The sequence below is a fragment of the Nuphar pumila genome, chromosome 6, assembly GCF_984573655.1.
Source record: "Nuphar pumila chromosome 6, dmNupPumi1.hap1.1, whole genome shotgun sequence".
Taxonomy (NCBI): domain Eukaryota; kingdom Viridiplantae; phylum Streptophyta; class Magnoliopsida; order Nymphaeales; family Nymphaeaceae; genus Nuphar; species Nuphar pumila.
The window spans coordinates 85,852,691-85,864,517 of record NC_143254.1 but is presented as its reverse complement, the minus strand read 5'-3'; the positions used below and the strand labels follow the sequence as shown (position 1 = coordinate 85,864,517).

The following is an 11,827-nucleotide window of genomic DNA, read 5'->3' as shown; positions in this document are numbered from 1 at the left end:
ATAATCATTGCAATATATATGCAAGTCATCATAATGTTATCATTAATTATTAATGAATACTTTAAACATTATTTTGTAGGAGTCATATGAGCAACAAATGGTAGAGCGATATGGTGAAGACGCTACTCAGCATCCATCATTTGATCCTACAGCATGGGTGACTGCAGCAGGTGAACCCAAAAAAGGTCGCGTGTTCGGGTTTGGGAGTAATATGAACACTTCACCAGTTATTGGTTCTTCCAGTTACGGCTCACCAACTTCTTGCGCCGACATAAGCTCCAAGCAGCCGACTATTCTTTCCGGTGATGATGTACGCGAGATCATTAATAAATCACTGAATAACTACTTCCAATACACCGTCGCCCCCTTTCTCCGAAATGAGATCAAGGCCGCTGTTCAGGATAGGGGATCTTCGATTCCAGGTCCCTCTCAGGTATAATCACATATATAGTTTTTTTGACTATCTTAAAGCACATCTGAGCATGGTAGAATCACATATAGAGTTTTTCTAGATGCCTTAGAACACATATGAACATGCTATAATCACATATTCAATTTTTTTACTGCCTTAGCACACATATGAGCATGATAGAATCACATATATATATATATTTAACTTTTTGTCTGTCTTAGAGCACATATGAGCATGATAGAATCACATATAAAGTTTTTTTGATTGCATTAGAACACATAAGCATGCTATAATCACATATTCAGTTTTTTTACTGCCTAAGAACACATATGAGCATATTATAATCACATATTCTGTTTTTTGACTGCCTTAGCACACATATGAACATGCTATAATAACATATAGAGTTTTTTAACTGCCTTAGAACACATATGAACATGTTATATATCATTTATGATAGAATCACATATAAAATTTTTGGCTTTGCCTGCCTTAGAGCACATATGAGCATGCTATATTCACATATTCAATTTTTTTACTGCCTTAGCACACATACGAGCATGATCGAATCACATATATAGTTTTTTGCTTGCCTTAAAGCACATCTGAGCATGGTAGAATCACATATAGAGTTTTTTTATATGCCTTAGAACACATATGAACATGCTATAATCACATATTCAATTTTTTGACTGCCTTAGCACACATATGAGCATGATAGAATCACATATAGAGTTTTTTTATTGCCTTAGATCACACATGAGCACATGATAGAATCACATATAGTGTGTAATTTATTTCATTATATTTTGTTTATCAATACTGACTGTTCTTTTCTTGTGTAGGCTGCTAGCGATAATCAGGGTAGTGGAGCTGAAGGGACAGATAAAGACGATGAACAAGAAGACGCACAAAATCTTGGCGATGATTAGAGGACTGTGTTGAAGAAGTTCTATTTTTTTTATTTTTCCTAATTGTAATTGTTGAATTGTAAATAATTAAACTTCTTAGTTTTAAGGTGGAACGATTAATTATTATAGATACTTGTTATATGAATTTTTTTGTGTGGTTTGTTTTTTATTTACAGGAAATATAAATTGTACAGGAAATATAAATTGTACAGTTCTCCGTAATTAATTTTTAAATAAATTTTTTTTGATTTTTTTTCGTTTTTGCGACGGATTAGCGACGGATGATTCTGTCGCTATTCATATTAATCTAGCGACGGAATTAAATCCGTCGCCACGCCGTGGTCGCCGTTTAGTACCGGCGGATTGGCGACGGAATATAGCGCTCGTTATTCCGTCGCAATTAGCGACGGACTTGGCGACGGAATTATTCCGTCGCCAGTTAGCGTCGAAATATTCGCGACGTAAGCATACTGTCGCCGCGTTGTCGCTAATCCGTCGCTAACATGGTTAGCGACGGATTAGCGACGGATTAGCGACGGAAGGTGGTCGTCGCTAATCTACTGCTCTGTTGTAGTGAAAATGCACAGGGCCTGACAAGCCCAACCCATTAACTGAGATGGGTTTAAAAGGCCTAGCACTTCCTAAGCCCATTTGTAACTGAATCATAACATGTTTTGTCTCTAATAAACCGTGTCATATTACATATACATAGGGCCTTAAAATAAAAACTGTAAAAAACTTCTGATTACTACTAGAAGGTACGGTGCAGTCGTTTGTAGCCAATTTTTTTCCAGAAAAACAAAAACGACAAGAATACTGCAAAGGAATTGGAAGAAACCAATCCCATAAAGTGGAAGAAACTACAATTGATCAAGCTCTTCTTTTTCCATTGTGGAAATGAAAAGTAGGGAAGGTCAAAGGGTGAGAAAAGCTGGTCCAAGTTCCCTGAATTCTGGGCCCAGCTTCACCCATATCCCAAACACAAACCATGGTTCTTGAAGTGTTAAAGTATAGGAAGTATTTGGATTTTGGATGCAAAGGAAAAGATACCCATGGACACAAAAATGTTTTAGATATACAAGGCAAGGCAACCCTTCTGGAAGTAAACAAAGGGAGCTAGAAAAGGCACCGGTTTTGTTGGCACTTCCATGTAGGGGTGCAAACAGATCAGGTTTAGTGGGACCTTGGATCGATCCGAATCTGACACTTTTTTCTGGATACGGATCATTAAAGTAAGATCAGAAAGAGCATTCAAAGCAGTGTTATTTTCTTTTTGGTAGCACCACTTTCTGCAATTTCAGGTCTTTTCTTTTTCTGTTCTTTCATGTTAAACAAATTAATGCTGATTTTGATTATTCTCCAACGCAGTGTTTTTTTTTTTCACATTTTGCTGGCAAGCTAGAGGATGACGCATGATCACCCACAAATAGGGGTCCCATACCAAACCCTATAGGGTGGTGATAAATAAGATCAGATTAGAATCTGGGTTGGACACGAAGAGTCCAATTAATACATGGAGTCGGGCATGGTTTGTGAAATTTTGTACCACCAATTCCATGTCCGTCCCAAGTTCCGATTAAGATCCACAAATTTTCAATGTAATAATGATAAAAAATATTATTTTACCGAGTATGGTCCGGGTCTGGTTCATGTAGTTCATATAGGATCTGGGTATGATTTTTCTTATTGTGGGTCTGATCAGATCCCGGGTCCAGACCCAATAGCATCATCTCAAATCTGGTTTGAGTCTGGTTCCACCTGGGTACGAACCAAACCCCACCCGTTGATACCCCTATCCACAAAGGATCCCGCCCGTTCACATCAATGTGAAAATGTTGAGCAATATTCTTAATTACCATTGATTGGACGGCAAGGATTTAATGTAGGATGAAACCCATCCTATGCCAAAGGATGGGATCCGTACTCCATGATCACCATCTTTAAGGGGCGTTTGCAAACAGGTTCGACTCTGGCATTCCATTATTTCGGGACAAACTAGCCCCTCCTGGGGCCTTTTTATCCCTAGAGACGGCCATTGCAAACGCAGAACTCGCCCCCAAGGACCGGGGACATCCCCGAGCTGGTTTTGTCTCCCGTTTCAGACAACCTCTCAGTGTACAGACGATATTGGGATCAATTGACCCGTTTGTGTTTGAGTACACATTCGTGTGCACGTGGAACCATTGCTCGAAGGCTTAAGCCAGAAGGGTTGTCAATGAGTAGGCTACCAGGTTGGACCCAACCCTGCTCAAATAACAAGCACTCAGGTTTGGATTTGGATTTGGGTTTGGGTTATGTTGGGCAAAGAAAACTGAATCTCAAACCAGACCAACATAATTTAGAGGGTATTTAGAATTTATATTTTTTACATTAAAATATTAAAAAAAAATGCGTCAGTCGGGTCGGACGGGTCAGATATCCAACAAAAATTATAGTAAACCTGATCCACATGTTATTCGATTGAGTGAGGTTCTGGTTGAACCGAATAACATTCAGGCCAGCGTTTGTTATGCTCATAACAGCATATCCTGTTCGAGTCGGGTCGGGTATCTGATACAAACCCAACCCATTGACAACCCTAACTCAAGGGGAAAGGCCAAGTTCCTATCCTGTGTTGTCAGTTGTTCAAACAATAGTTGCAGAAACTCGTCTCAATTACTTGAGAAACCGATAGTTGTGTGGATACAGCCTAGTGTATCACGTATTAATCATACTAATATTAGATACCGATACAAAACTTGTATCCGAAACCATAAGCTGAATTACCAAATGTTTAAGAAACTCGTCTCAATTACTTGAGAAGTGCATACCATCTTGTAAAGACACCTAACATATGGGCCTCATTTTTGGGCTCGTCCCTTATATATTAACATGTAAGGAATATATGTTTTGTGAACTCAAATGTCCTTGAATATCTTTACACTAATCATATTTTCTTTTCTTTTTTCTTTTTGTTTATAGGCAACTTCTGTGGGAAGGTTGAGGCTCCTTGATTATCATATCTCAACCTAAACATCCATCTATTGCTAGTTTTTTTTTGGAAAGGCAAGCTGGGTTTAGGTGGACTCCTACCAAAACAACAGCCCCATGTGGCAGAGGAGCTTGTCATAATGAGCTGAAAATGCTATTTTTAATTTTTTTTTTTTATGCGGATCATACCCTACAGATGTGATCTTCATAGTTTATTTAGTAGAAAATAGGTTCCAAATCATGTTTTCACTTTCTAATAGCTGAAAATAATATTAAAAAATAAATTTAAGTATTTTTTTACATTTTTTAAAAAATAGCCAATTCAGAGGTGAAACATATCGATTTTCTGCCGATACGATAGGTATCCCATGACCAAACAGTATCCCTGTATTTACTTGTTTAAACGTGCAAGCTAGAACTAAGCTACTGATCGATTCCTACAAACAACTTGCAATTGATCCCACACGGTTGAAACTATAAATTTCTGCAGACAAGTTGCAAAGACTCACTTCGTTTTAGGTGAACCGATTTGCTTGGGCCTTATTTAAGACAGAAAAAGTTATTTTCCATGTTCTTTTTAATACATAAAAAGATACCATGTTGCCTGTTGGCCCCAACAACCAATATTTTCCATTTAGAGGGAAAAAAAGAAAAGGAAAAAAAATTGTTGAACAGTCCAGTAGGTTACGTCACACGGATTTGCACGATCCAAGACTGAATGACCCATGTGACGCCACAAAGATTGTTCGATCAGACATGCCATCATGGTCTGAGTTTAAGATTTGCACAATTTTTTGTTGTGCTGCTGATCCACACACACACATATATATATATATATATATATATATATATAACATTCACAATGGATTGAGATGCTTTATGCCCCTTAAAAATGGCTTTCTGGCAATTTTCTATTAGAGTTTTTTTTTGTCGAGAACGCAAAAGTGATACAACCTTGGAGATATAAGATTTGGTATTCAGGAATACATAGGAATAGGAATGAAGTTGGGATTGTTATTAGTCGTGAGTTTATAAATAATGTAGTTGAGGTCTGTAAGAAGGGGGATAGGATTATACTTATTAGATTAGTAGTAGGTATGGATATTATTAATTTTATTAGCACCTCAAGTTGGTTTAGACGATTCCATTAAGCGTCAATTTTGGAAAGATTTAGACAGAGTAGTACAAGGGATATCTCATGGAGAAAAGATTTTCATCGGCGGAGACCTTAATGGACATGTAGGCATTAGTAGGGATGACTTTGAGAGTATCCATGGATGCTATGGTATAGGAGAAAGAAACGAAAGTGGAGAAAGGATTTTAGATTTTGGTTTGTCCTATGATTTGATCTTAGCCAACACGTGGTTTAGGAAGAGGGAGTCTCACCTAGTAACATTTAAAAGTGAGGTTAATAAGAGTCAGATAGATTTTTTCTTACTCAGAAAGAGAGATAGGGGTTGTTGCATCGATTGTAAGGTTATACCGAGAGAAAGTGTAGCTACACAACATAGAGTCTTAATTTTAGATCTTAAAATTAGAAAATACCACAAAAGGAATAGACATAAGATAGATCCTAAAATTAAGTGGTGGGCACTGAAAGGAGCTAAACAATGAATGTTTGTAGAACAGGTAGCTAAGGAAGTTAATTGGTGTCTCGAGGAGGATGCAGAATCAATGTGGAATAAGATAGTGGGTTGCATGTAAAAGGTGGCGAAGAAGGTTTTGGGTGAGTCTAAAGGCGGTGCACCGCTAGGTAAGGATACATCATGATGGAACGAAGATGTCAAATTAGCTATTAAGGTTAAAAGAGAGTGTTATAGAAATCTAAGTAAGAGTCGTGATAATGAAAATTTGGAGAAGTATATAGTAGCAAAGAAGGAAGCTAAAAAAGTAGTTCGAAACGCGAGGGATAAGGTATATAAGGAGGTCTATGACAAGTTGGATACCAAGGAGGGCGAAAGGGATATTTATAGGCTTGCAAAGATAAGAGTTATGAAATCGAGGGATCTGGGTATGGTTAGATGTATCAAAGATGAAACACAAATGGTTTCAGTTAAAGATGAGGAGATTAAGGAGAGATGAAAATATTATTTTGATAAGCTATTTAATGGAAGACATGCCCAGGATCTTGGAGACTTCTCCATTCCTTTTCATGAGATGAATCTTGACTTCACGCGCAAGATTCAAAAGAAAGAAATTGCAAAGGCTTTGAAGAAAATGCAATCCAGAAAGGCAGTTGGCCCGGATGATATACCTATCGAGGCTTGAAAATGCTTGGGTGCGAAAGGTTTAGTCTGGTTGGCAAATATTTTTAATAAGATTTGGCGAACAAATAAGATGCCTAATGAGTGAAGGAAGAGTACTTTGGTGCCTCTCTATAAGAATAAGGGTGATATACAAGATTGCACAAACTATCGTGGTATAAAACTCATGAGTCATACTATGAAACTTTGGGAGAGGGTGATTGAGTATAGGTTGAGGAAGGTTGCCATGATATCAGAGAATCAATTTGGTTTTATGCCTGGAAAATCAACTATGAAAGTTATACATCTTCTTAGACAACTTATTGAGAGATATAAAGAGGGGAACAAAGATTTGCATATGGTTTTTATTGATTTGAAGAAGGCATACGATAGAGTACCTAGGGATGTTCTCTGATGGACAATGATGAAGAAAGGTATCTCTCTCAAGTACATTAGTATAATTAAAGATATGTACGAAAGAGTAGTAACCAATGTCCACACTTGTGGAGAGGTGACAAACAATTTTCCTATAACGGTTGGGTTACATCAAGGATCTGCATTAAGCCCTTTCCTTTTTTATATAGTGTTAGATGAACTTACGAGATCAATTCAAGAAAATGTGGCGTGGTGTATGTTGTTTGCTGATGATATTGTTTTGATTGATGAGTCTAGAGCTGGGGTTAATGCTAAGTTAGAATTATGGAGACAAACTTTGGAAGCAAGAGGTTTTACGTTGAGTAAGAGTAAGACAAAATATATGGAATGTTGGTTCAGTAAGCAACGAAGTAGTGATGAGAGTGTAGTGAAGCTTGGTAAGCAAGAAATAACAGTGGATGACTGTTTCAAATATTTGGGATCTATCATTCAAAAGAATGGAGAAATTGATGAAGATGTAAATCATAGGATTAAGGTTGGGTGGATGAAATGGAAAAGTGCAACTGGAGTATTGTGCGATCGTAGAATGCCATTGCGGTTGAAGGAGAAGTTTTATAGGACGACAATTAGACCCGCTTTACTATATGGTACGGAATATTGGGCTGCCAAGAGACATCATTTTCAAAAAATGAGTGTAACTGAGATGCGTATGCTTCGATGGATGTGTGGAAAGACACTAAAAGATAAGATTCGGAACGAGGAAATACGTAAGAAGGTAGGCGTTGCACCCATTGAAAATAAGATGAGTAAGAATCGTTTATGATGGTTTGGGCATATTCGACAAAGGCCTAATGATGCTTCGGTTAGAAGGATGGAGAAATGGGAAAATATATTAGCTAAAAGAGGTTGGGGTAGGCCTAAGAAGACTTGAATGGAGATGATAAGAAAGGATATGAAGGCTTTGAACCTCACCGAGGACATGACATTGGATAGAAATGATTGAAGGAGAAGGATTCATGTGGAGGACCCAAAATGATTTTCTTTTTGGTTCATATCGCCGACCCCAAATGTTTGGGATGAAGGCGTTGTTGTTGTTGTTGTTGTTGTATTTGCTTAAAATACTTTTTTAGCATGAAAACTTAATGACAAATCTATTCTTCCTTTTCTTTAACCTTTTTCTCTTTCTTTCAATCGCGGCTCACCCATAATCGTATACCCATCAAAAAATCGTCAGAGCATGATCAAGGTCACCAACCATCATAGTATAGTGTCAAAAATATTGATTAACTTGCTCTTAAGGGTGTAAACGTATGGTAGTCATTAGAAGATTTAGATCCATGAAACTCAAGCCAAACTTAGATTGTATTGTGGCTTGGTCATCTGTGAACGAAAAGTTGCTTTCATGTTTGATTCACAAATCTACATGTCAAAATTTTATTTTGAGAGCAATTTTGGCTTGCTTTTTCTCGTCTTGATTTGAATGAAAGAGAGAGAGAGAGAGAGAGAGAGAGAGAGAGAGAGATTTCTCTAGCAGGATGAGTATAATTTTTTCAGTTTTCAGTATAATCAATTTTATACAAGTACAAATGTGAAGATGCAGATTGTAGAATTATTATTCTAATATAGGTTTCTTGCTTTCCTTTTTTCAAGTTGGTTTAAGCATACACTTTGGCAAGGCATTGCAGTTGACTATGAAAGTCAAGCCTAGGCCGAGGAGTTCAATAGACAAATGAAAGTGCCTACCTTGTCTTAAATCTACTTGAAAGGTGATCGAATCCTACCCAAAGCATTCATCAGACAAATTAACCTACAGGTAGGCAGGTGGTCTATGTGAAGCTCAGTTTTCAACAATTTTCAATGGCTTAAGACCTTGATCATGCTCCAATAATTTTCTAATGGATATACGTACGATCATGGGTTATACTATAAGAAATATGTGGATTAACGACGATCGTATCGTAATCCGTCACTAATCCATCACAAATCCATCGTTGAACAGTTTAAAGACGAACTAGCGACGGATAACTTTTATCACAATTTCCTAGTCACTAATTAGCGACAAAACATGTTTGTCGCTACTTTCGTTGCTAATTTACGATGAATTAGTGAATGCCATGATTCATCGTGAGGTCGTCGCTAATCCGCAAAGATTTGATTTTGCGACAAATACACATCCGTCACTACAAATTACAATCCATCGCAAAACATCGGCCGATTTAGTTTTGCGACAGATAAATATCTGTTCTTAATCCATCGCTAAAATAGAGGCTGATACTAATTAGCGATGGATATTATCTGTCGCTAATCCATCACAAAAAATTTAAAAAATTTGTTTGAAATATAAATATTGAGCAAAATTTTTTCGTTATATAATTTATATATCTTGTGTATAAAAAATAAAGTACACATACGAAATATAAATACAAAGCAGCTGAAACAAATTTAACACAAGATACAAGGTAAAAAAATTATCGATCTACTATAATCCTCGTCAAGTTCTAATTATTTACAAGTGAACATATACAAAGAGTTTCTTTTGAAACAACAAGAAGGTGCAACAAATGCAACACATGAATCTAATCATCTTCAAGATTCTGAGCATCATCCTCTTCATTGTCTCGATCTGCCCCTTCATCCATGCCTCTATTAGCTTATCTACACTGATTATCTCCAGCATCCTACAAGAAAACCGAAAGGTTAGTATTGATAAACAAAATATAATGAAATAAATTATATGCAATGCACTTAATCTAAGGTACTCAAAGTAACATGAATGAATTACACATAGACTAGCAAGCAATAAAGTGAAGGACATTAATTGAATTCAGATATGTGTTCTAAGGCTGATAAAAAAAATTTATAGTGATTCAATCATGTAGGTATGTGTTTTAAGGTTGTTAAAAAAATATCATAGTGATTCAAGCATGCATATATGTGTTATAAGGCTGTCAAATAAATGTGTTCTGTATCACAATCATGCATATATGTATTATAAGGCAGTAAAAAAAATTCATAGTGATTCAATCATGCTGATATGTGTTCTAAGATTGTCAAAAAACTTCCATAGTGATTCAATAATGCATATATGTGTTATAAGGCAGTCAAACAATTTCATAGTGATGAAATCATGCTTATATATGTGTTCTAAGGTTGTCAAAAAACTCTCATAGTGATTCAATCATGCATATATGTGTTCTAAGGTTGTCAAAAAACTTTTATAGCAATTCAAGCATGCATATATGTGTTCTAAGGCAGTCAAAAAACTTTCATAATGATGAAATCATGCTAATATGTGTTCTAAGGTTGTCAAAAAACTTTCATAGTGATTCAATCATGCATATATGTGTTATAAGGCAGTAAAAAAACTTTCATTGTTATGAAAGCATGCTTATATATGTTCTAATATTATAAAAAAACTCTCATAGTGATTCAATCAAGCATATATGTGTTCTAAGGTTGTCAAAAAACTTTCATAGTGATTCAAGCATGCATATGTATGTTCTAAGGCAGTCAAAAAACTTTCATAATGATGAAATCATGCTAATATGTGTTCTAAGGTTGTCAAAAAACTTTCATAGTGATTCAATCATGCATATATGTATTATAAGGCAGTAAAAAACTTTCATAGTAATGAAATCATGCTCATATGTGATGAAATCATGCTCATATGTGATGAAATCATGCATATACTAGCTTGAAATCTAACGACATGAAATAAATGACATGAAACTTTCATACCTGACAGGCACCCACAGACGAAGTTCTCCTGTCTCGAAAAAAAGCTGTACAACTCATTATGATCAACGTCGAAAATTGCTTCATGTAAATAGTCATGCATTATGTTCTTAACAAGCTGGCGGACACTATTCCAAGAATTAACAGGGTCAATTGGACATTGAGAGTTGGTGCTAGTGGGAGAACTCTAAAAGCCCTAGTTGGAGAAGACAACGATTGGTGTGGTGTTCATATTACTCTCAAACCTGAACACACGACCCTTTTTTGGTTCACCGGTTGCAGTCACCCATGTTGCAAGATCAAAAGGCGAATGTTGAGTAGAGTCATCGCCATATCGCTCTACCATCGCTCAAAGTGCTTTTAAACTTCTGCATCAACAGGATGTGTGATCTTATCTTCATCATGTCAAAATTTATTTGCATGTCATCTCATGTGTTTAGTTGTCCTCGAAGACATATACAATCGTTGCAATCTGGGGATGAGAGGAAAGTAGCAGAGCGACTTGTATGGCACTTCTTTTAACCTCGTGCTACCATTGCTTCTTGTTTTTTGCTTGAACTGAGGATGCTCATATGACAGACATGATCTGTTATTTTCTTGATCTTTGAAATACAACATGCAGTGATTTGGACAAACATTTATCTTTTGTTACCCAATACCTAAAGCATTGACCATAACCTTCGCATGATAAAAAATTTGTGGTAATTTCTCATCTTTGGGCAACATATTCTTCACAATAAAGCACAGACAGTCAAAACATGATTGAATCAATTTATACTTGGACTTCAAATTTAGTAGTTGAAGAATTGTAGACAAAATAGTATGACTCTCGCAACCATTCCAAAGTGGTTCATCAGCATCTCTAAGTAAGTCATAAAATCTACTAGCTGCATCGTTTGCTACTTTTTTCTCTACTCATGTTGGTACAACACTAGGACCCATAGCAGAACCCAGTTCTGGTTCTGCGGCATCCACATATGGATTATCATGCACCACATCCACCCGTGCATCAAAATTGTTCCAAAATTCTTCACCATGAAGCATTCAATTCTAATAATCACTCAAAAAACTCTTCTTGTATAGGTGATGTCTAACACCATGAGGTTCTACAAATCGATTGTTCTTACATATCGTGCAGGGGCACCTGATCCGACCAGTGGGATTCATTGTACTGACACTTG

The 11,827-nt window shown here is 36.5% G+C and overlaps 1 protein-coding gene across 1 annotated transcript; it reads left to right on the top strand.

Annotated features, from left to right (window-relative positions):
• Positions 1-208: 208 nt before the first annotated feature.
• LOC149835018 (uncharacterized) lies at positions 209-1,501 on the top strand. Its single transcript, XM_090010365.1, has 2 exons — positions 209-433; positions 1,258-1,501. Exons 1-2 carry the CDS (start codon positions 212-214, stop codon positions 1,342-1,344), a joined length of 309 nt encoding a protein of 102 aa, XP_089866491.1. The 5' UTR covers positions 209-211; the 3' UTR covers positions 1,345-1,501.
• The last annotated feature ends 10,326 nt before the right edge of the window (positions 1,502-11,827 follow it).

Bases quoted from the DNA above. Each gene is read 5' to 3' on its own strand.
- LOC149835018 (XM_090010365.1), top strand. From the start codon at position 212: ATGAACACTTCACCAGTTATTGGTTCTTCCAGTTACGGCTCACCAACT. The intron at 434-1,257 runs GTATAATCACAT...TTTCTTGTGTAG, and splicing joins CGATTCCAGGTCCCTCTCAG to GCTGCTAGCGATAATCAGGG.